Source organism: Atractosteus spatula, chromosome 1 (genome assembly GCF_055471065.1).
Source record: "Atractosteus spatula isolate fAtrSpa1 chromosome 1, fAtrSpa1.hap1, whole genome shotgun sequence".
NCBI classification, from domain to species: domain Eukaryota; kingdom Metazoa; phylum Chordata; class Actinopteri; order Semionotiformes; family Lepisosteidae; genus Atractosteus; species Atractosteus spatula.
In genome coordinates, this window is record NC_142706.1 from 34,347,348 (window position 1) to 34,372,441 (window position 25,094).

The following is a 25,094-nucleotide window of genomic DNA, read 5'->3' on the forward strand; positions in this document are numbered from 1 at the left end:
ATTAGTTACTAACTACCAAATGAACAAGATGAGACAAAGTTTGAACATCCTTGTAATTAACCTTTTTTTGTTTTCTCATGTTCATGATACACAAAAGGGGCATTTATTTTTTTTGCAAAACACATGGAAAGGTTATGCCAAATGAAGGATATGTCAACAATAAACTTTTATCAACCACATAAGTGAAAGGACACAGAATAAAAAAGAAGACTTTTATTTAACAACACTATAACCTAGATGTATACTAAAATATACCTACAAAATAATTTTTATGATCATATTATTAACAAAAAACTTGTTAATCTTTCAATCCAGTGTAATCAAACACTTTCAAATCCTCCGACCTAATAATTCTAAGATCAGTTTCAGCATACAACACAGTAAAAAGAAACCACATTACTGTCTCTTTTTAATACAGACTTTTCTTCTAAAGTAACTTCTAAAAGTATGTTGGGGTTCTCAAGATTTATTTTATTCATTAAAGAAATCTCTCCTGTAAAGGAAATTACCAATAACACTCTGTATGACAATGTGAAAATTTTTTTTTAAATATCTTATGGCATTCTTGTAGGTTAATCACTTAATTACACTGAATGTCGTTAAATATTTTATTATAATTTCCATAATGACATCAATTTCCATGTATCAAAACAATAATGTAAAATGATTCTTTATGTTCATATATCAGGGATTGACAAACCACAAAAAAATGAAAAATATTTCTCTCAGATGTATTAATTCCATGTGATCTGTTATTAATGAAGCACAGACATTGAATGAGAAAAGAAAAATGCTTGGCAAGAAATAAAATTTCTAGGTAGTTTAAGATAAGTTTTCAAAATTCAGAGGAACCTCAAGAAATAAACATTCATTACGAATTATTCTGATGACAAAAATTAAAATTAAATACAAAGCAGCCTAATTCAGAGCAACCCCTCTTCCTTACTGGAGACATGACATCTGTGGTCAATGGAACATTTTGGAACACGTCAGCCTTCTCTGTATAATATTTAATTTTCTTCACTTTCTTCACTCAGAGTGTCCGTATCATCTGATTCCAGTTACTTTCTTCATCTTATTGAATGGCTCACTTTGATTTGAAGGGATCAGACCAAATTTTTACTCCTAAAGTGACAAGAAAGATTTTAAGTCTTTGTTTTTCTTTGTTTGCAAGCTTTAGGTCCAGTTTCATACATTATGAAAAACAATCTTGTTATTCAGTTTCAGTAGTAATGAATGGTTAATTCTCTCGAGCACAAATTTTAAGTAAAACTATTCTGTAAGATTGAGCAATTGATCAGTTTACAACTGTTCTAAATAGGTACTAGACTTAATTAATTTTCTCCAGTTACTTTTAAACTATTTGTGTCAATGTAGCAACTACAAAAGTGTGAAGTGCAACATAAGCATGCATTATAACAGTAACTTTTTGGGGTAGAATCTATGTATTTTCTTACAATATTTATGGTCACATGAAAAGGTTAGCAAATACAAAACAGTATCTTAACTAAAGTTACCTATTGGTTGGACATCCTCTTGATTTATTCCAGTTCTGTTCACTTGCTGAATTTTCTCTGTTAAAACAAATTACAATATTAATGTGTTTTAAAGCAAATTGGATAATATGAACTACACAAGCAAAAAAAGACATACAGTATATTAAATTACAATGCTTATATAGTACATTTACATAGCAACAATCCATTTTTTTTATTTCCACTCAGCCACTAAGGCTGTAACTCTCCTCTATCAACATTTCTTGAGCAACTGACATGGAAACATTATTTTAAAAATGATATTTTCTCATGATGGCCCAGAGGTTAACCTAATCTACGGAAGTTACAGAACAATAACAAGTGGTATTGCTAGGAAATTGCTTTTGAATTAAAGCATTGACCACGATTTATCTTAACTGTCTGAATCTTGATGGTATCAGGATGATGTGGAATACATACTGTATCCCATTATTAAAAATACTGAGTGGTCTCCCCAACTGTTACATAAAAATCTTATTGCTGACCCCACAAACCAATCTGCTGGTACAATGGAAGTCTATCAACATTGCTGTTTTTGTCTCTTCCAGGGAGTTGCTGCTTTTGAAATATATTTCTGTACTTAATTTACAGTATTTGTAACAACTTTTCTTCCTTAAACAGTGGCAACAGTTATTGAGAAAAGAGCTGATGCTTGTGCTTGACCAAACACAAGGCATTATGATTCTTACGTGGCTGTTGAAGGCTACAGGGGTACAGTTGACCTGACATTGAATAGCCATCCTAATTGTAAGACAATCCCGACATGGTCGCCGACACTGGCACTATCCATCTAATTAAGTACCAACTACTAATAGCCTCCTATTTTTTCATGTCACTGAAAGATTAAAATACTCATTTAGGAATTTTAATATATAATATTTTATTATCTAATCTTAAGATCTTAAGAGGGAGTCGGTCATGTTGTTATTTTTAATAATGACGTTTTAAACGCATCAGTGCGTTTTAAAAAGGTATACAAAAGTTCATTCAACAAATAGAAAAGGTCATCTTTCAAATTAAAGTTTCACTTCAAATGACCGCTTCAGCCACGTATATCGTTTGCACTTACTGTATTCATCAACATGTGTAAGAGGATGAAAAAATATAGGATAAAATGCAACACCGACAGCAGTTACAAAACCTCCAAAGATCAACGCAATTTTCGTGTTCCGCCCCATGTTTGTCGCAAAGCAAAGAAGACACATAGTCAGCCGTAGACGCACTTCCGGAGCAAACGTAACACATGCTAAAGGAAACATTGATGATTTGACGTCTCCCTCTAGCGGTAAACAAAGTTAAACTTCTTTCAACTGTAGAAAATACAATTGCAATACAGTATGAAGTAACTATAAATGAGAAAAAATAGCATATGTAGGCATATCTAGTTGTTTTAGCCAATGTTTCTAACTAACTATAGGATAATGTCTTAGAATTTTCATATTAATAAGGTAAAAGAAAATAGTTAAATGCTGTGCCAAAACTTTAATAATAATAATAATAATAATAATAATAATAAAGTCAATACAACGGAAGACTCTGCTTCCTGTATCAGATTTACAGAACAGGTGGTGCTCTCACCTGTCTGTACATTTTGAATAGGGAGGGCGTTCCTAAATTCCACCGGCAAAAAGGAAACAAAGGTGTAAAAATATTAGTTTTCGTACAAAGTAATACAAATCTCGTCATACTTATTTATATATCTATATATGTTTTATTTAGCTTCTTTATAAATCATTAAAGGCATCCCTTTTTTAAAAAAAAATGCTGAATACCTGAGGCAAAACTGTATGGACTGCGCTTTAGAAAAGTTTCGGCTGCAATATCAATCCTGAACATACAGAAGAAGGGATAGGGATAAAGACGAAAATGTTTGTTCTGAGAAGTTTTGGTGTCATGCGATCAGCATTATTGACTCTACTATTTCTCACTCTGGTAAGCAATGATTGTTGAGACTTTTCACGTTTCCGGGTTAGTTGGTATTATTTGCTTTTCAAAATGTGCGATGGACTGATGTGTCATGATTTTTATATTTCTGTTTCGTTTAAATGTTAGTGTCTGTCTTAGTAACTTAGTATAGTTATATATACTTCTCATTCATCCATTTTCTTACCGCTTTATCCAATTCAGGGTTGCGGGGGAGCCGGAGCCTAATATATATTTCCCATTCTATTTAAACTGAATATCATTCGGTTTAAACAACGCTAACAGTGGCGTAGTATTTTCTGTAATGTAATCTTAACAAGACATTGTATATGAGAGTCATCTTTGTTTATCTGTGTGCCTTCAAAATTCTATGAAATCTTTTCGGCGACAACATTACTAAATAAACTGGATTTTTTTTCTGGTTCCGATGTTGTTGCAGTTCTGCTTTGGTTATTAATGACATTAACCTAAATTCAGAGCCATAATATTTAGGTTTCACTGTCAGATGCCATAAATAACATAAAATTACTTTGTGATAACACGAAGCATGACGGGATTATGAGACTTGAAACAGGATGTTCCAGAATTTTGTACTGAGCAAGGCATCCCAAATCTGGACTCTGAGGACCAGAGTTGAAAGTACCTGATACTGTATGTAATAAGAAATCTTGGAGATCTGTTTTTCCTAATTTTGTTTTCTATGACAAAATAATAAACTTAATACAGTGTTATTACCGACTGATTCTACTACTGGAAGGAGTCTTCAGATAATCATTATGATAATGTAGGTTATCATGTTTATGCATTTCATAGTCCATTACAGCTGAAATTATTCAATGCTTTTATAAATGTTTATTGCTTTCAAAAAGTTGGATTTAAAGAAAAAAAATATTTTTATAATATTTTGGTATGTTTAAGATCTATTTTCTCTCCTTTAGGTTCGATTACCAACCTTTTGCCAACATACATCACTCACTACAGTAACTGCTTCAGTTCCCACTGAAAGTGTTATGGATGGTGATTTTATTGAGTTTGATTATGACTCAGATATTGTCATTGATAACTTCAATCTTTCAATACAGTACCTGTGTTCAAGGCCTTGCACAATTGTTGTTGAAGTTGAAGCTTCTTCAGAGTTTAGAACTGGAGTTGTTATTTACAGGACAAGGTGGAAAAATGAAAAACACCTTCATGTTATCAGGAACCGGGCAGTGTTATTGAAGTTTCCAGACATCATGGTCTACAGGGAGGATTTTTTCATAAAACACGCAATTAGCATCAGAAGTGTGGTCCTTAGGGCCTGGATTGTTGATAGTCACCACCACAATGAACACAATGGGTATGTAGACAGCTTCGCACAAGCCAAAGTGAACACCTTTAAAGTTCTGAAGGCGCTTCCACCCTTTCAACGTCCATTCAAAAACCACAGGAAATGTCTTCAGTGGGATGCTGAACAAATATGGCGATTAACTGAAAACAGGATTCCTCGTTGCCCTCATGAATCTGGTAAGCCTACAACTCTATGTACAGTGTTGTTTTGCTTAGCAGACACCCTAGTTCAAGGACATGTGCAAAATACGCAAAAATACATAGATACATAAAATGAAAGAAATGAAATCCAGTGGGGAAAAAAGGAAAAATGCAAATGACAAGATAGACAAAACTGTAAGGCAGACACAATTCTCTGTCATTTGGCTCAGAGGACTTCCACCACATTGCTGCTCCTGTAGCATCCCTTCAAGAAAGCAACCTTTTATGTTATGAACCTGCTATACCAGGCTGTGTTCTTCCTAGTACGTGATCAAGTGCGTGAATAAAGTATGAACAGTTTTGGAGTCTTTGTGATTGTCTTTTATTGTTTAGTTATTTAGATAAACAGAGTCTGTTTGGCATGTTCTTATCAAACTTTCTTCCCTCCTCCACACCCAGCTGTTTTAAGATGCCTACAACATTTAGTTATGTCCCCCACACTGCCCAGTTCACAGTTCACCACTTCTCAGACCATCATTCCAAATATATTAGTTTCTGTGTAAGCTTTGTGTGCAGGGAAATGGACATTTCCCCTCATACTATAATGTTAAAGCAGAAGTACGGAGTTTGGAAACAGGCCTCTCCGATTTGTGACACATGACAAAGATTTGATCTATTACAGCAGTTTGAGACTTGTAAAGTTAAAAGTCCATGAAATAGATAATAAACATGAGGAATGAATAAATGTATGCCAGACACTGGCTCAACAGATGTATAAGACAGCATGATAATCAGTGTGTGCTGAAACCTTCGGTGAAGTTACTAAAAAACTGACTGCATATTTCAACACAGACCAAATAACCCAGCTAATCCCACCCTACCTTCAGTGCTCTGCCAGTTGTGCCAATGCTTGGGTAATATCAGTCATGGTCAGCTAGTGATATAATCCGGTTCGAACCTGTGATCATATAGCTCTACCTGCACTCAGGCTAGTGCCTTTACTTAGAGTTTGAGTCACTCTGCAGGGTCCAAATCTTGTGTTTTTATCTATTTTTTAGTTGTAGACTGGTCCAATCAACACTCAAGTAAAGCTCTATGAGTATATCCTCATTTGAACATTAAACTCTTTTGTCTACAGATTTCCATATACTGTTCTATTATTACAACTTGCTTATTTTTTGTTATGGAAATATTCAAATATTTATAGACTTTCATTTTTTTTTCAGACACTGTGGATATGCTGAATTTCCCACATGCAAGCACTGGAGAGAGATTTGGAATAATCAGAAAGTTGGATCGCTTTATAAATAAAGATTTTGAAAAGATCAGAGTCCAGAGGGTCCACAATCCCAGGTAATTCAGTTTAGGACTTAATAAATTCTAGGTCTTTAGGGACAGTACATATCTACATTATGTATGTTTCTGTCTTGTGCTATTTAAAAAAAACCCAAAACTTATAATGTTGTCTATGCCTTTGTTAATATTGCCATCATTGAAATTGTTGGTGCTGCCATTAATCAAACATTCAGTATCACACCCACATAGTTAAGATTGTTTTTATCTGTTAATCAGATTTTTATTTGCTTAGTTTTATTTTTTTTAATTTTTCTTCAAAACAGCTGTGTTTGACAATAGACAAAGACATTAGCGAGTCTTATCCAGCAGACTGACATTAAGGTCAAAGTGGGTTGAAAAAGATAAGAGATTATTTTATGCTTTTTTTAGAACAGCTATTTATTATATACCAGATTAGTGAACACAAATTATTTTAACATTTTAATGGGCCCTGCCAATCTCTACAACCATTGAGCCACACATCTTTTGACAAGAAATAAGCTCTATAGTGACATATAGTACAGGAGATTCAGCACCGATTGGAGGAGAGATGTGTTCCTCACTGATGTCACCATGGTTTGCTGCTGCCCAGGAATGTGTAGGACTTACTCCCACTTTCATGGTGATTGTTGGATATAGTACCAGCACAGCAGCACACAAATCACTGTAATGTATCTGTGAATTGAAGAGTAAAAGAGCAAAAGTAGCAACAAATGGTTCACTATAAAATGATTGTGATTTAAAGGATAAAATATAGCATAATACAGGTACTGCTGTTTGAGGAATCCATATCATAATGAAGTAGTGATGTGACCCAGCTTCAAACTGGCAATGTCAGGATCTTAGAGCTATTTTGGCACTTAAAGCTAGCATCTTTATGAGTTGAGAGCCCCGATTATAATATGCTTTTGAGGTAAGAGCCAGTATTTACTGAAAACATTAAGAGTAAGAACACAGTAATCACAACATGAGTCATTATAATTTTCCTTCTACAAGAAAATTGTGTTTCTTAAGTGATGCAAAGTGGCTGTGTGAGTTCTTTCTTGTTTTTTTCTCTGACAGTATTTTATAGGTGACAAAGAATTAAAACAAACAATGTATACAGTATACCCAGTACAGTTCAAAGAATACAGAAGCAGTCTGTTAGCTACTTCAGAGGCAGTCTTGGGTTTGTGGTGATGTTAGGAATTTAGGAATTCACTGTGTTACTGTGTCAATATTTTCCCATGCTCAGATTTATTACAAATCATCTGGAAATTACAATTATGAAAGTTATTATAAGATTGCTCATTGTCATTCTAAGTGCCAGCTACACTTCAAGTAAAAATGAGTTATGAATTCATGATATAAGATCTAGATTTTTGCTGTCCATTGGTGACGTACTGTACAGCCCAATGCAGTCACTGAAATTACAGTGTATGTGTCTAACATCATGAATGTTTTTAAACAAAACATTACTTTCTTAATCCATTGCCCATTTAGGTTTACCTTTTCAGTTTGGATCTACCTGCTTAGTTTGTGTTACAGTCAAATTTGTGGAATTCTTCAACATGTGAGTGAACACAATTTGTACCACACACCTTTAATATTACTAACTAATAAGGGTAAGTAAGCCATTTCTAAAGTATATTTGTTGTATGTGGCTAATAAAGATTTATTGAAATTTGATTTTGCTTTCTCATTCTTCTTGTCTGTACATGTAATAATCTGTGGCACTCCCAATGTGAAACAGACAGAAATTTAGTTTTTTTGTAATGCATAATTGAATCAATGTACTGTACTCATAGTTCAGACCAGTATTAATCCAATGCACATCAAGTGCATGGGGAAATTAAGTTTTTTTTGTTTTATTTAATGTTAATTTGATGTCAGATTGTATTTTGAGTATATGCAATCCTTGGATATTAATTAAAATAATCCATGGATTATATTTAAATAAATTAAATTGATTATATTAAGTAGATGGTAATATGTAAATTGGACTTTTTCCTAGTTTTAACAAGTTTTTGACAAAGCAAGTTCCTTAATGCACATGCATTTATATGTTTGTAAACATTGTACATTTCAAAACAATGGATAAAAGGCATTTAAAATAATATAATTGATTCAGTGGGTTTAATACCTGACAGGTACACTGTAGTTGTGCTCAACGTTTTTTCCAAGGCCTGCATTAAAGCAAAGTTCAATCTGACCTATTAAAGCATAATTAGAAATCCTGTACTTGGTGGTGCATTTTTGTTTATTTGAGGCTTCTTCCTTCTGGGATCAAGTATTGTACTGAATATTTATGATCAGAAGTGTGTGACTAGAGGTCAGCCTTAGTCTTAACACATTAACAGATGGATAAGCATTATATGTCAGTCAGCTCTGGCCTCTGGAAAGTTGACATTTCCTAGATTCTTTATGCAAACTTACATACTGTATTTTTAAGAATGTCATTTGCTGTATGCAATCCTTTACTAAACAGTGTTTAAAACAATAATTAATTCTTGACTGTCATGAAACAAAACAGATTGTCCAGTTAGAATTCATATTGGAGTCTTCACAGAAACGAATTTAGCATTAAGTAAGGAAATCAACAGAAATAACTTTTAAAAATAAATGGTACAAGATAAATGATGAAAGTCATCATTAATAACCTAAAGCTATTTCCAGGTTTTATTGTCCTTCAAAAGATTTATAACATGATGGTCTGTTGCTTTGAGATTGAATACCTCAGGAAGTAGATCAAAGAATTATTAGACAAACATAGTACTGTATTAAAGAGTTATGCTTAATGTGATTAATAATATCTTTAATAGAACCTTAAATTTTCCATCTGGATGACTTGGGTTTGTTCAAATTAATAATTATTTCCAGGTTGTTGAAGGAGAATGTAGTCAAAACATTCCTCCAGTACCCTGAGCTGGAGTTTCCTCTTGGCTCACTAGAAGCTTCATACTGTACATCTCAGTTCCGTCATTTGTATCTCTTTCTTTTTTCAAGGAAAAGTTTTTCTGTTCCACTTTGTGAGTCACAAACTGTGTAATATTTTTAGGGGAAATCATTATCCAGGTCCATCTTGCATCAGGAAAAGACAGTGCTTTCAAATCCTTTACTGGACTCTCCTTAAAGATGTGGTATCGCCTGGATGTGTCTCTGGAAGGAACAAAGGTATGTTCCAGTACTGTGGTGAAATTAAAAAAAATCTCCACTCTGTACCTCTGAGCCTCACAAAACTGAATAAAATACGCAATGAGGAAAGTTCAAATGGACATTTACCTCTGATTCTGATTGTACTAAGGCTTATCCATTATTAAAATAAAAACACCTTACAGTTCAGCATGAACATAATGAAGGATATTTCTTCAACAGAAGACACAGTCTGATATCGATTTCCATATTAAAGATTCACCTTGTTTTCATTTAAGCTTGAAATAAAAAAAACATGATCACAGCAATTTCATAGTGACATAACAAATATTGTATAGTCCAAAGCTCAAGATATTGCTCTTTTGCAGTGGCTGGAAATCACTTAAATCTGATAAATGTATCTGATAAATATATAATGGGATTTAGTGATTTTTTAAAATAAAACATTTTCAAGTGTGTATATACTAAATATGTAATGGTTATTACTTATGATACAGTAACCTGCTAAGTTGTGTTTCTTTTTTTACTTATAATTGTGCTCTAGACCAACTGTGTGTGTGTGAAAACAATTATTCTTTGCATCAGTTGCTGTCCTTCATGGCATTTAAACAAAATGCAGGAGAACTCATTTTGGTGATGTAGGCAAATGTAACCTGACAGGTTAAGCTAATTGCATGGCCTGTATTACAGATACCTTTATGAAATGCTGTTGAGTAAACCTATTTAATCTCTGTGATTTATTTTAAATATACAGTGTGTATATTGCAAACAGACATAGTCTAGGCACAATCCTGAACCTTTTCCTCTTGATCTGCAAAACCTCATATAATAAGATGTAATATTTGTTTTAACTTTAATATTTTGGATTAACACCAAGTTTAAGGCACACTTTAGATGCCTTAGACTTTGGAGTATTACGTAAGCTTTAGCTATTAATCATTTCTTAATTTGCAAGCTGTCTTACAAGGAAATTGGCAAAAGTCAGTTACCTTTACTGAGATTATTAGTATCTTGTTTGTTCATCTGTAACTTTTGTGTATAGAAATAAAAGAACATGCATAGACTAGTCGGCACCTTTACACATCCCACAAGAGTGTTTAATCTTTGAGTATCTAAAGCAATAGTGACATTATTTGAAAATGGAAGCACCTACGGGTGCAATTTTGGATTAAGATGTGATTATACAAGAAGATCAGGTAGGTAGCTGCATCAGCATGTGTAGGCTACAAAGGAACAAGTAAAGGTTTATTCCATGCTGAGAAGAAAAGAAAAGAAACACAATGTTTCGGCTGTGGAGCCTTCTTCAGGTCGAAGTGGATGAAGTAGGCTCCACAGCCAAAATGTTGTGTTTCTTGTCTTCTTTTCTCAGCAAGGAATAAACCTTTACTTGTTACTTTGCATCGTACAAGAAGGTCTACAAGTTGTTGACATCATTCAGTCACTATCCCCTGCTGTTGAAGATGATTATATTTGCATCAACCCAAATTTAACTGAAAAGGCCAATATGGATCCACACACTCGAGCAAGTATTGTTAAAAGAGATATTAAGTTGTGGACTGTACAAACCAGTCATGATGAGATTTCTCCAATGTCTTGTTTTGCTTCCTCATTCTGACATTTCTGGCTCTTGTGCTGACCTCCTTCCCTGATTATCAGATGTTTACACTGAAAGTAGAAGTGATTGCTGTTTTTAGTAATGACTATTATCATGGTGGCAGATTGCACAGGTTGCACTGGAATAACTTTAATTTGTAATTAAATTAATCATAATACCATAAGGACAGTTGAAGTACAGGTCCTGAATCGATTTTGTGTCATACCAGGAGCACACCAGACTTGATTTATATTAATTTGTTTCTATTTTTATGGATTCTGCCTGTTTACTTTTGCTGTGCTTTTCAGGTCACATTGAATGTCACTGCTTGGAAGTCTATAAAAGAAACGGTTGAAAATAAACATACATACATGTAAGTTTACACAAACAAAGTCAATAAAAATATTTATATAAATATATCTGTATGTTCAAAACAGTATCTGGTTATGCTTAGCTCCTTTCTGCTTAGGTTATGCTTAGCTCCTTTCTGGGTACATCATCTCAATAAACAAAAGAATTAATGAATAAACAAGTACTAATACAAGAATCTTAAATTACAGAATTAATGACATTAGAAAATTATAGTTGAGGAAATAATTTGCAAAACATATTTTTGTTTTGCTTTAGTTATGAAACTGAGAATTCTGACTCTGTAAGAATGGTTTTCTATGGTTTTGACTTTGATGATAAACATATTTGTCATGTATGATTGTAGAGTCTGTAACTGTGTTAACACAGAAACAAATAAGCAATCATTAAGTCAAAATCTGAGATAATATTTTATTCTTCTATTATTTTTCCCATACACGTATGCAAAGAAGTTTCATTTATCCATAGGAAATTAATTTCAGGTACAGTATAGCTCTGCACAAACCAGAAGCCACAGAAAAGCACATGGGTACTTTCTCTGAATCATGTTTCAAGTGGTAATTGTTAATAAAAAACTATATTTCCTGTATGAATCAAAATTGTATCCAGTGGCAGGAAGCTGTAAATAAAATGAGTCTACATTTTAGAAGATGTTAACTAATGTATATTTTCCAGTTTTGACAGTGCTATACACTACAATGACACTTCTGGATACTTTGTAATTGGAGGCAGCAGGTTTTTGCCCAGCATACAGGGCTTTTTTGGCCCAGTGAAGTACTATCGTCTTGAAGCAAATGGATTCGAATCTGTAAGTAATGAATCATATAACAGTTACCCTTCTGTAGCACTGTTTGTGTTTCTAACAGATTTTCTGCTGCATTATGCTTTGATTTGCTTATTACCTAACTTACCTTCAGTTTTAATATATTTAATTTTTGAAAAGACCAACTGTTAACCAAATGTTCCAGGTATCCTGGATATTGTATCAGACTAACAGTCAACCATTAAAGCTTGAATTGGAAAGTTTGCTGTACAGCAGCATTTAGAAATTGCAATATATATATATATTTTGAAATGAACCAGGGTTGACTTCCTACTTTCTTTAATCCTGCTGGACACATGGTCAGCTTTAACCAGTTAAAGAAATATGGAGGTTATTAATTATTATAACAGTGCATTAATATTTATCACAAAGAACTGTGAATTTCTAGTAGAATGAATTAAGATTATTTACAGATTAATCAGTAGTAGATGTGTTTACACCAGATATTTTTCATATGCATAACCTTTTTCATATGAAATCAAGGTGTGTTTTTGAAAGATATATGCTCAGCAATCCAGCAATAAATACTTCAGTAGAATTTCAGTTAATAAAATATAACCACTACTTAAAGTAATAATTATTGTATAACTTATATTGAAAGGAATTAAATTAAGACTTTATTATTTATACAAGAGAGTGGGGTGATTCCAACAGATGATTCAGGAAGCTATTGAAAGAGCAAAAATAGGACAGTAAAGATTAGTTTTCCTCTGCAGTTATTAAAGTATGATAATGCACTATGAAACTGACAAGACTTGTGATTTGTAGGTGGTTAACCCCCTGTTTCCTCAGAAGATGTTAGAGGAGCTGGATCAGAAATATCAAATGTGTGACAACATATCAGAAATTATCCCAGTTTTTCTACAGATACTTAAACAAAGTAGAGACATCACAAACAAAAGTAAGAAATTAAAGGAAATTATTTTATTATATTCTGCTCGTGTACTGTAGAGTATTGTGGCAGCTCATTTAAACCAGTTTGAAATTTTGTAATATACTTCATTTTATCTGCTATTGTTCTATTTAGGTTTTACTACTGTATGTAGTTTTTTTCTTAAAGTTTTTGTATTAATAATATTTGTTTTAGTAATTGCTATTTTATTTGGGATTACATTTTTTAATGTGTGGCAAACCCACAAAATAAAGAAACATAGTGAAAAACTAAACATAACTAAAAAAGCATTACCCATCCACATGTAAGATTTCCAGGAAATCTGTGCTTGTACTGTAAGTATATTTGAAATCTGTTATTTACTGTAGGGAAACATGATTTTGAAAAAAAATAAAATAATTAACAAAACATATTTCACTATGCAATAAAAACAGGATCAGGAAATTATATAATGCTCTAAATTTAACTGGATATCAATGTACATACTTCTAAATCTGTACACATTTTTCATTTTCATATATTTTAGGCACATGTGACTCATATTTTTTATATTTAAATAACAAATTTGGCCAGCTGCCTGTTTGTGACAAATTGCCCTGGAGTTTGGAGACATGGAAAAATCACCAGACTCTTATCAGTCTAATGCAGACAGCAGATTGGAATCTCTCTTCTGGTATGTATCAAACAAATGTATTTTTTATTTCCATTGACTACAGAAAGAATGAGGATATTATTAGATTTCTTTGAATGAATCTTTTTGAATCAATATTAGTTTTAAGTGGAAAAAATTGACTACATGACTACATGAGTGAAAGTGCTCCTATTGCTTGCAACACTTTTGGACTGCCTTTGGTGTTCCTCTCTTTTTTAATTTTGTATTTGTTATCCTATAAAAATGGCATGGAAAAGACAGATTTTTCATTCAACGTTAATTAAGAAGAGGTTGGAAGAACTTAAACTTAGATGGTGTTCATGGGTTGCTGGCAACTTGTGCAAAATGAACCGTTCAGAAATGAACTGTCCAGCAATCATCAGTTCTCATTAATTGATAGTATCAGATGAGCAAAAGAATATTAAATAAGATAAAAAGATAAAAGATAGATAATGCAATGAAGCTGAATTGACCGGAAAAGCAAAGTTGCAAAACTGGAGGATCTCTCTTGGCATTATAAGGTTGGCATCCTGGGTTAGGCAGAGGGAGGTGAATCCAGTCAGATTCTTCAGAAAATAATTCCACAAAGAAAAAGTGAAAACTGATCTTCTGAAAGTTGCCTAAGTGATTATTTTCAGATTTCTCTGATACACTAAAAAAACAATTATTTTTGAAAGAAAACTGGAAATGTGACCCTTTTCATTTGGTTGGAGGATCTGGTAATGCTTTTCTATCCCTATTAACAACTCAGATGTGACACACTTGTGTGAGGAAGTGTGAGGAAGTGTGTTCTTTCCTGCTGTACCCTGTGTACCCTGTGGTGTGTCAGTTTATTAAAGTGTTTACCAAATTGTTTGACTGTAAAGCAAAATAACTGTTTTGACTATGTTGTCCCAATACATGTGAAGGTCACTGTTTAGCAGGTGGTGTTGCAAGTGATTCTTCAGATGATACCTATCTTTTAATAAAATGCAAAATGATAGACAAGATTTTTCTTGATGAATAAAAATCTATATTTTCTCATATGTGCAACTTAACTATAATTTAATATAATCTTGTATTTTGAATAGTAAAAAAAATGGATCTAAAATTTAAATTTGCAATATCATACATTTCCATTCTAGTATGATATATTAATATGTGGGAAATAAATGTGTGGTATAAATGTGCTTTAAATCCTTTGATCATATCAAGATATGATGATGGATATATATTTTTTTGTTTTAGTCATCTATACTTATTACTAAACTACCAACAAAAGACATTAAGTCATTAATCGTGACAAATATAATATTATGAAGTATGATGTCATTATCAACCGAAATAAGAATACTTTAAAATTGTGTCCAGGTTATTTTTTTAAGTTTTAATTTAAAATTGCTTCTAACTTGCAAGCATGTGCTTCCCATGACACGTGCATTTATACACTTTTTGTAATTTTATTTCATCCTCAGGAGGTAACAAGGAGTGTAAAACTTGGGGGACATGGGCTGTAACATATTTTACAGGGATATTACAACCTTTGACCTTTAACCTCGACCTACGCTCGAGTTTAGTTGTGCTGCATGATTAATAATTGCATTTGACAACATAAATGATTCAGTGTTCTTACTGCGTCTTGGAAAGAACAGTTTTTAGTCAAATGTACAGAGAGGAAGGTACTAAAATACTTAAAGCAACACTGCAAACAACCTTTGAGCTCTATTTTTAAAATGCCTTTTATGATTTTTATTTTAAGGTTTCTGGGATATGGATGTCACAAAGGAATTTGGGAGACATGTTTATGAAATGGTTTTGGAGAGATTAACCCAGCAAGGAGGGCTTGGGCTTGTACGGTCGCTGATTCCATATTTGCAGATTTCAAGCTGCTGTGGGTATCATAAAGCATCCACCTTCTTGGCTATCATTCATGAGGCAGGACTAGGCCTACCAGTGGATTTGGTACAGGTACAAGTAAATCTGTATACTGCTTTGTCTACCTGCTCTGGTGATAATTGGATTTTAATACCTCATTTGTATATTAAGAAACAAAGTACATAACTAATCTCATCTCACCAATTTAAATTATTTTTTGTGAAATCTTTAAGATTAATTTGACCTCATAATATGTCCTCATATTTTATTGTGTAGCTTTGATTTTTCAAGTTTTGAACTTATGAACATTAATGTTTTTACCACTGCATTTATTTCTAAAATGGCTTAGTGCCATTGTCTCTGTAGCTCTCTAATAAGATAAGATCACTTTATTGGCCATATACAATTTCTTGAATTAGGAATTTGTCCTTTCGCATACAACAACTTTCTGCGGATTTGAACCCGGACTCTCATCGACCACAGACCAGCGCACTACACAACGAGCCCCAGCACCGCAAATACAATTAATAGGAATTAAATATTAATCTCCCTCTACCATACATTATGATCCATGGCAAATCCCTAGCTGGGGCATTGCTTTGACCACAGTGTGTTGCTAAACGTTGCAATGCTTAGCTCTGCTCCGTACAATGTGCAGTATGATATCTCTTCATTGCCACAAAAAGTGCTCCAAGATGAACCTCAGAGGTTTTCATTCATCAGGGTCATCACAGACTCTTGCCTAGTTGCGGCTCAGACTTCTGCATTGGTGATGGATTGCAATATATGACAATTTGCACTATCTAATGCAGACAGCACTAGTCGAATGTATCCAGATGGTGCTTGAGGTTGGAAGTGGTCAAACAGGTCTCCGATGTGTACAATAACACAGAAAAGATGTACGACAGGCATCTATAGACACAACTATTGTGTTAAGCTATATAATTGAGTGCCAGATATTTCTGTCCAGCACATACATGCAGATGCACATAAATTCAACATCATATTCCTGACTCACTGCTCCCTGTGTTATGGGGCTGCTTCAAAAGATAGGTAAAGGTGTTTACCACTTCCACAGCATGGCCCTGTATTGGAATATTGACATGAAGTATAACCATACATTTACCTAATTCTTGAATCTCTATATTAAATATGAAATATATATATAAAAATATAAAAGATCAGCATACCATGCATGTATAGAAAATACATATATGTATTCTATACTGTATATGTGTTCAATCCATTTTAACTTGCTTTCAGATAATTCAGTAATTGACCTTTCTTCTTATTTCGTATACAGGGACATCTTTATAGTTTGATAGCTGCCCAGGGAGATGAAAGGATGGCTCTCATGCACCTTGGTTACAAGCACATGCAAGGAATTGATGGGTACCCACAGGATTATGACCTTTCATACAGTTACTATGCTAATATTGGGAAAATGACCTCTGTGGATCGGTGGGAAGTACAAGAATCTGAAGTAAATAAAACATTTAATATTTCAGTTGAAAATTAGAGTATTCTTTTGTCAAGGTGAACATTTCCTGTGTGTTGTACCGAATTAATATTGAAGAAAATGCACAAAATAGCCAGTTGTGCCACATGTTAGCACTAAATATGTTAAATGACATGCTAAGGAGATTATTGGTACCCCTATTTAATAATAATAATAATTGCTTACACTTATATAGCGCTTTTCTGGACACTCCACTCAAAGTGCTTTACGGGTAATGGGGTCTCCCCTCCACCACCACCAATGTGCAGCATCCACCTGGATGATGCGACGGCAGCCATAGTGCGCCATAGTGCGCCAGAACGCTCACCACACATCAGCTCTCAGTGGGGAGGAGAGCAGAGTAATGAAGCCAATTCATAGATGGAGATTATTAGGAAGCCATGATTGGTAAGGGTCAATGGGAAATTTGGCCAGGATGCCGGGGTTACACCCCTACTCTTTTTGAGAAAAGCCCTGGGATTTTTAATGACCACAGAGAGTCAGGACCTCGGTTTTACGTCTCATCCAAAGGACAGCGCCTGTTTTACAGAATAGTGTCCCCGTCACTATACTGGGGCATTAGGACCCACATGGACTGCAGTGTGAGCGCCCCCTGCTGGCCCCCCTAACACCTCTTCCAGCAGCAACCTTAGTTTTTCTCAGGAGGTCTCTCATCCAGGCACTGACCAGGCTCATACCTGCTTAGCTTCAGTGGGTTGCCAGTTGTGAGTTGTGTTTATGCCTGTGCCCTACACTGTTATATTGTGTTGTTTTTTTTATTTTTTTGGAAGCAATATACAACAGAATACATCTTACTTTCTGATGAGATGGCACTGAAGTCTCAAACAAATGAGGAAGATGATATATTCCATTATCTCAATTTTCAAGCACAGCGTGGGGACTTGGAAGCCCAAGTAGGTTCTATTCTTGCTAACCAATGGATTTAAAAAAATAATTCAATGATTATGATTTTGTGATGTTTATTCTTTTATAAAGAGAAACTTGGCAAGAATGCTTTTTTGGGGACAACATGGTGTGTCAAAGGATATTGAAACAGCAGTAAAGTGGTATGCCAAAAGTGCTCTAAAACTGAAAGATGCTCAGTCAATGTATGACCTCTCAGTTATATTGATTAAGGTAAGAACTGTTTAGTTTTTTAATGAAATATCATCTTTCTGTGAATTGTACACTTCATTTGTGAGGTATTCTACATTCTATATCCAGTATTCAATATTCTATATTCAATATTCTACATTCACAGATACAAACACCCTGCTTTCAATGCAAATTACTTCATTCAGGTATTTAATGCAGTCTTTTATAAAATACAGGCTCAAGATGGGAAAATTCTTATATTTGTAATTTTCTGAGAACTAGTGTGTGAAATACCTGAATTTGAAACATATAAAAGTGAAACATACAGTATAAAAAGGAAATCTTTGATAAAATGTATGAAGTTATTTTCAGTAAGATTTTTTTTAATTTTTGAAACATTATAAGTTACAAAAGGGTTAATACATGAATAATTAAGTATTTTTTTCTTTTTCAACTTATATAAATAAAAGATTATTGGTAGTAAGATATTTTATCTTGTATGTTTTGTATATGCTGTAACTATATCTTCCTAAGCAGTATAGTGTAGTAAAATGTAACATATCCGTTGAATATTACAAATCCCTTTAGCTCAGCAAATGTCAGTGAAGGCACAGTGAAGTGATATTTTGAACTGGTACACTACAAAGCACTTCATTTCCAAAATAAATAAATGAATTTGAACATAGCCAATATGACTTATTTTATATTGGTGGTAACAATCCCTAAAATAAAAGTAGTTTAAATTCTATGTTGATTTTGCACAGCTTTTTTTTTTAAATGTGGGATTTGTATTAAATTGCACCAGTTGCATAGATTTAAATGTAGATAGTAGGTACATGGTAAAAGGAAGCATGGCGATAAGGAATAATGACTGCCTCAGTATATTTGGAAATATCCTACACATTAAACAGAGTTATACAATAAAGTTATTGGTTATAAAATGTAGTTAAAATCCTCTACTAATATTTATTGCCAATTTGAATTCAAATTTAATCCTTATAGAATGTTTTGGAGTGTGTTGTGCTGTTTCTGAATGGTGACAGTCATAGAATAAATGCAGCAGTCCATTAATTTGACAGAATGTTAGTACTGTGAGGATGTCATGATGCGTGTGCAGCCCAGCCCCATAAAACCAACTCATTAATAAACTCTACCTACACATTGATCTGATGCCATGACTAGCAGAGAGAAGCCAAGTAGTTGAATACTGGAATGCCAGCAGCTGTGTCATTAATCTTCATACAGCAGACTAATCTTGTCTGTTAATGTGACTTAAACATGTGTATTAAACACCTTTTTAGGAGCTGCAGCAATTGCTATCGTCAGGACTTGTAACTGGACAGTTAGTAGTAGAAAAATCTGAAGAAAATTAAGACATTACGACACTGGGTAGCAAATGAATGTTACCTTGGTTACAGAAAATGGGAAGATGTAATTTACTCAAGGTCAATCTAGGTTTAATCCAAATTGTTGGATGACTTTGAATCTATCAATGCTAAGATGAGCAATTTCCACAGAACTGTTGTTTTAGTAGAGTAGGGGTGTTTAGTTCAGAGCAAAACACGTACAGCCTAATTTCGCTGTCCAACTCTGTGTGGACAACATCTTGCATCTCAACCATATCCCTCCTCTGTCAGTGCAACCTCGTGGAAACAAACAGCTCCTTTTCTAACACGATAGTGCTTAGCTGTATACAGCCAGAGCTACAAATCTAATCTGTTGTTGATATGTAGAATTGGGCATCATGATGGCCCAAGTAAACACCCAAATGGACAATTGTGAGATGAGTTGAATCCCTGTTTCACAGCAAGCTGATCAACCGCATACTCTCTGTGAAAGAGCTGTTAGAAGGTGTTTGCAATACATGCCCTCCCACAAACACTTGTGATATGTCTGTGTCGGTTGTAAGATGACCAGGGGAAGGGTAATTCGTAACAGGTATTTTCGGAATGACCTACTTAAAATACTAGATATGGACCTAAGCAAAATGGCTGCCAAGAAGAATCAGCTGACCCGTATATGGAAAGGGTCTACCCTGAGAAACAATGAGACACAGCTGAGCCTCATCAGGAACCGAAATATAAGTGCCCCGGAGGCAGTGAACAGGGCGGAAGCCGATAAGGTTAATGCGGTTTGGAGGAAGAGAGAGGAAAGAGGATTGTGTTAAAGATCGGACTAGAGAATAACAGACTATTGAAAGGAGAAACGGCTTATGGTTTTCGGATTTTGGATTGTGGATAAGGATACATCGCGGATTGGCTTTATTATGGACTTTTGGAATTCGGATCGGATCAGGATTAAGAGAACGACTTATGGACGGGATTTGGAAGATGATTGGATGGTGTGAGTACTTCTCTAATTTACACAAACTTTCCACCGGAGACACCACAATTGGTGGAGGATCTGATGTATACCCAGTAGCTTACATAAGTCTTGCATGACTTTAGACGTGAAAGGAGTTCCTTGATCAGTCAAGATCTCTTTAAGGCATTCCGACTCTAGAGAACAGTTGTACTAGCTCCCTAGCTATGTTTTTGGCAGTGGCAGCTCTCAACGGAATGGCTTCAGGGTACCTTTTAGCATAGTCCACTATCACTAAAATATACTGGTGACCTTTGGTGGTTCTAATTAGGGGCCCCACCAAATCCATCCCAATCCATTCAAAGGGGGTTTCAATAATTGGGAGGGGAATCAAAGGGTTTCTATAATAAGGTCATGGAGCAGTTTTCTGACACTCCGGGCATTCCCGACAATACTTCTCGATGGCCTTATAGATCTCTGGCCAAAAGAACCTAGAGAGTAGTCTCTCGGATGTCTTCTTTACCCCCAGGTGTCTACCCAGAAGGTGGCTATGGGCCAAGTTGAGGAGCTTCCTCTGGTAGGCCCGGGGAAACAAGAGTTGTTTCACCTCTTCCTGTCCCTTCTGCTGCACTTGATAGAGGAGATTATTTTTTATCATGAAATATGGGTAACCCAATGTACTAGGATCAGTACACCACTTCCCACCTATTTTCCTGACATGTCCCCACGCATGTCTCAAATTTCCATCTTCTAATTGGGCCGTCCCAAACCTACCACGACGTTCTAGTCGTTCCAAGTCCAGTAAATCCATATTTACAAATTCATCCCCAAGTTCAGTTCCTCCTTCTTGTGGGTCCGTCTCATCAGGGACATTGTTAGGGGCGTCACCCCAGCCTTCAGGACAGGGAATTGGTCTTTGCCTAGCTGTTTGGACAGTGTTCCAAATTTGGAGGAAGTGGGGACAGTCTCGTCCCAGTACCACAGGGTAATTCAACTGCTCAACCACTCCGACAGTTGAACGGTATGTCCCCTGTTCCGTAGAGATGCTAATTTCTACCGTCGGATAGACCTTGGTGTCCCTGTGAATGCAAGTAATAGGTATCCCCTCTGTTCCCCAGATCTCCAGTTCTTTGGGAAGTATTGTAGGGGTCACCAGGGTCACAGTACTGCTGGAGTCCAACAAGGCCTCGACAGGTTCTCCCCCTATCTCGATTTTCGTAAGGTTGGGATCCTCGCAGGTTGGGACCCGTGCTGTAAGGTAGTTACACTTGGCTTCATCTCTTGGGTCTACCTGCATGGGTTTGGACAGGCAGGGGCAATGGCTGGCTAAATGCCCTTCTTCGTGACAATTAAAACATCGTCAGGTTTCTTCCCATGGTCGGGCTCTTGAGTCTGACCTTTCCCGAAGGGGTTTCTGTGTAGGCCCTCAATCATCACTGTACTTTATCGGCCGATACTTCATTTTAGTTTCCAGACTCTTGGGGCTTCTTCTCTCCTCTTTTCGAAAGTCCCCTTTTTCCTCCCTAATCAAGGCATCCGTGGCATGGTGTCTGTCCACTAAATCCACTGCCTGATCTAGTGTCTGGGGATCCTCATCACTCACTTCCCTTTTCAGATGAACAGGCAGACTTCTCACGAAGTGATTCAACACCACCTTCTCTACCACCTGTCCTGGGCTAAATTTTTCTGGCTGGAGCCATTTCTTTGCCAGATGTACTAGGTCAAACATCTGAGACCTCATAGGCTTGTCCATTTGGTATCTCCAATTGTGAAACCGGACCGCTTGTATTGCCATGGTTACCCCTAGTCTTGCCAAAATCTCCTTTTTCAGAGTCTCATAATTCTCTGCATCTTCTTCTTTTAAATCATAATAGGCCTTTTGGGCTTCTCCAGTTAAATAAGGCGCTACTCTCCCGGCCCATTGCTCCTTGGGCCATGCATTTCGAGAGGCAGTTCTTTCAAAAGTGGTTAAATAAGCTTCCACATCATCAAGTTCTGTCATCTTTTGTAGCCCAATTTGTTCAGCCTGAACGGTGTATCTCCCTGTTACGGGGGTCTGCCTGATTTCTTCCCTTAATCTTTGCAATTCTTCTCTCACTAATTTCTGCTCCTCTATAATTCGTTGGTTAGTTTCGGTTTGGATTTGATTTGCCTCCTGTTGCGCTTGGATAGCTTCTTGCTGTCCTTTTAAAGCCTGAAATTGGGTGAGGGTAGCCTGGGACAGTTGCTACATTAACTGTTCCATTGTTTGTTTTCTCACACACGCAACACGAAACCCACACACACAAAAAAAATTACTTTCTTCAATTCTCAAATGTGAGTAGCGACTGCCGGCATCCTCCACCAATTGTGGTGTCTCCGGGGGAAAGTTTATGTAAATTAGAGAAGTACTCACACCACACTTTTCTTTCTTGTGTTCCGTGGCGTTTCTTCCATCCAATCGTCTTCCAAATCCCGTCCGTAAGTCGTTCTCTTAATCCTGATACGATCCGAATTCCAAAAGTCCATAATAAAGCCAATCCGCGATGTATCCTTATCCACAATCCGAAATCCGAAAACCATAAACCGTTTCTCCTTTCAGTAGTCTGTTATTCTCTAGTCCGATCTTTAACACAATCCTCTTTCCTCTCTCTTCCTCCAAACCGCATTCACCTTATCGGCTTCCGCCCTGTTCACTGCCTCCGGGGCACTTATATTTCGGTTCCTGATGAGGCTCAGCTGTGTCTCATTGTTTCTCAGGGTAGACCATTTCCATATACGGGTCAGCTGATTCTTCTTGGCAGCCATTTTGCTTAGGTCTATATCTAGTGTTTTAAGTAGGTCATTCCAAAAATACCTGTTATGAATGACCCTTCCCCTGGTCATCTTACACAGTAGATGCCTCATATACGGCATGTGTCTGGGTCTGGCACGGGGTGGTCACACTTGTTGCTTTGCATCAATGACCCTGCATATCTGTGAACAGTGGGAGCTTTTTCTTCTTATTGCCCTGATAAACTGAACCAAGCAATGAATTTGCCAGATGAATCTTTATGGAGTCATAAATTATTTCATTCAAAAAATTGTTTTGATTGCTGCCTCGTACATTACCTATGCACACAGTTTAAATATTTTCTAAATAAATGTTTAGGTCAACCTCAAGGTGATGCTTGAAATCCATGCTAAAAAGTTAAAGAAAAAAATGGGCTATGGAGTCTTCAAACACCAAAGCTTGGTGTTTTTTTTCTTTATACTTTTTAGTATAGAATTAAGCTCTGCTTGTTCCTTTCTGGCTTGTAAGCTGACACAACTCTCCACTACAAAAAAATGTTATTTAGGGTCACGGAGTGAAGAAGAACAAAACTCTGGGTTTACAAATGATGAGAAAAGCGGCATCTATGGTGAGTTCATTTTGCATATCTCAAGATATTATGTAATTAGAAAATACCTTCTTTTTAAGAAACAATTATTATTGCGTATGGATAACGTATGTTATTTATTGAAGAAGAAATTTTAAATGGTATCCTATGATTTAAAAATCCTTAACAGATTCTCACAGTGTTTTGCCCTATTCATGATTATTGAAAGGCAAGAAAAGGTTATGAAATTGTAAAGGAAGTAAGGGGTCTAAACTAATCATCTTTTGTGTTTAAAACATCTTTTTTTCTTGTTTGGTTAGGGCTGTGTTGAGGCTATCAACGGTTTGGGATGGTATTATAGCACCTTTAAGGCAGATATGGTGACAGCAGTGAAGTACTTTGAAAAGGCTGCTGAAAAAGGAAGTAGAGATGCATTATATAATCTGGGAGTATTTCATCTAAATGGTCACCACCCAAGAAATCCATCAAAGAATGAAGTAAGTAGCTCCATAAGCATGATTAAAGCTTGGATAGATGAGTATAGATAGACCATAAACTATAACTTCATATTACATACAGATTACATTGTTTTTCTCAATGGAGATCAGTGTTATCAACATATTTTCCATGGATCTTTAAATATTTGCAGAGCTGCTTTAACGGGATCTTTAAATAGGTGGGTCTCAGGAAAAACAGGCACACAAATACAGCCAGAAGGTACAAACTAGTGCTCCTTTTATTTGCAGTGCAGGGAACTAAAAAAGTAAATACATAAGCTATTTAAGAACTCCTGACTAACTTTGTGTCACCTTTCTATAACAGTCAGGCAACTAAGCTTGCTTCTCAATTAAAAACTTTTTAGCTTCCAAATCTCATACAACATGCACTGGCTTATCGGCTGTTTGCTTCTTTCTGTTCCTTTCTGCCTCTGAGCAGGACATAGCACAGGTTCCACCCTCTTCCTGGAAAGCAGGAAAATTGCAGCCATATTGGAAGCGCCCCATTTATTGATCTTAACTGTCACCAGAGCAATTGTCTTCCATTAATTGGTCAGATGATTAAGGATGGCAGGTCATACCCTATTGACTTCCAGGAAGTGTGGTTTCAGACAAGAACCTCCATCTTGTCACATGGAACACAAAAAAGGCATCTAAGGATGTATGTGAAAAGATATAGTTATATTTCAATTAATATATTAAGAATGAATTCATATATCTTATATTGAAACATATTTAATATATTTCAGTTCATAACTGCAACATGGTTCACGGCTAATTTGAAAG

General features: G+C 35.5%; 2 protein-coding genes across 2 annotated transcripts in view; one reads left to right on the forward strand and one right to left on the reverse strand.

The window, feature by feature from the left end:
• Positions 1–201: 201 nt before the first annotated feature.
• Positions 202–2,752, reverse strand: smim20 (small integral membrane protein 20). Its single transcript, XM_088908718.1, has 3 exons — positions 2,605–2,752; positions 1,518–1,574; positions 202–1,125 (listed from the first exon to the last, which is right to left on the reverse strand). The coding sequence occupies exons 1-3, from the start codon at positions 2,738–2,740 to the stop codon at positions 1,088–1,090; spliced, it is 231 nt and encodes a 76-aa protein (XP_088764844.1). The 5' UTR covers positions 2,741–2,752; the 3' UTR covers positions 202–1,087.
• A 536-nt stretch (positions 2,753–3,288) lies between these two features.
• Positions 3,289–25,094, forward strand: part of LOC148840808 (protein sel-1 homolog 3) — a 31,788-nt gene continuing 9,982 nt past the window's right edge. Inside the window, exons 1-15 of the mRNA XM_088916893.1 lie at positions 3,289–3,467; positions 4,397–4,964; positions 6,155–6,281; positions 7,746–7,867; positions 9,301–9,416; positions 11,298–11,362; positions 12,034–12,166; positions 12,950–13,082; positions 13,600–13,746; positions 15,464–15,672; positions 16,883–17,062; positions 17,869–17,991; positions 18,074–18,214; positions 23,791–23,853; positions 24,132–24,308. Of these exons, the coding sequence (XP_088773019.1) occupies positions 3,402–3,467; positions 4,397–4,964; positions 6,155–6,281; positions 7,746–7,867; positions 9,301–9,416; positions 11,298–11,362; positions 12,034–12,166; positions 12,950–13,082; positions 13,600–13,746; positions 15,464–15,672; positions 16,883–17,062; positions 17,869–17,991; positions 18,074–18,214; positions 23,791–23,853; positions 24,132–24,308 (2,370 nt within the window). The 5' untranslated portion in view covers positions 3,289–3,401. The remainder of the gene's footprint in view (positions 3,468–4,396; positions 4,965–6,154; positions 6,282–7,745; positions 7,868–9,300; positions 9,417–11,297; positions 11,363–12,033; positions 12,167–12,949; positions 13,083–13,599; positions 13,747–15,463; positions 15,673–16,882; positions 17,063–17,868; positions 17,992–18,073; positions 18,215–23,790; positions 23,854–24,131; positions 24,309–25,094) is intronic.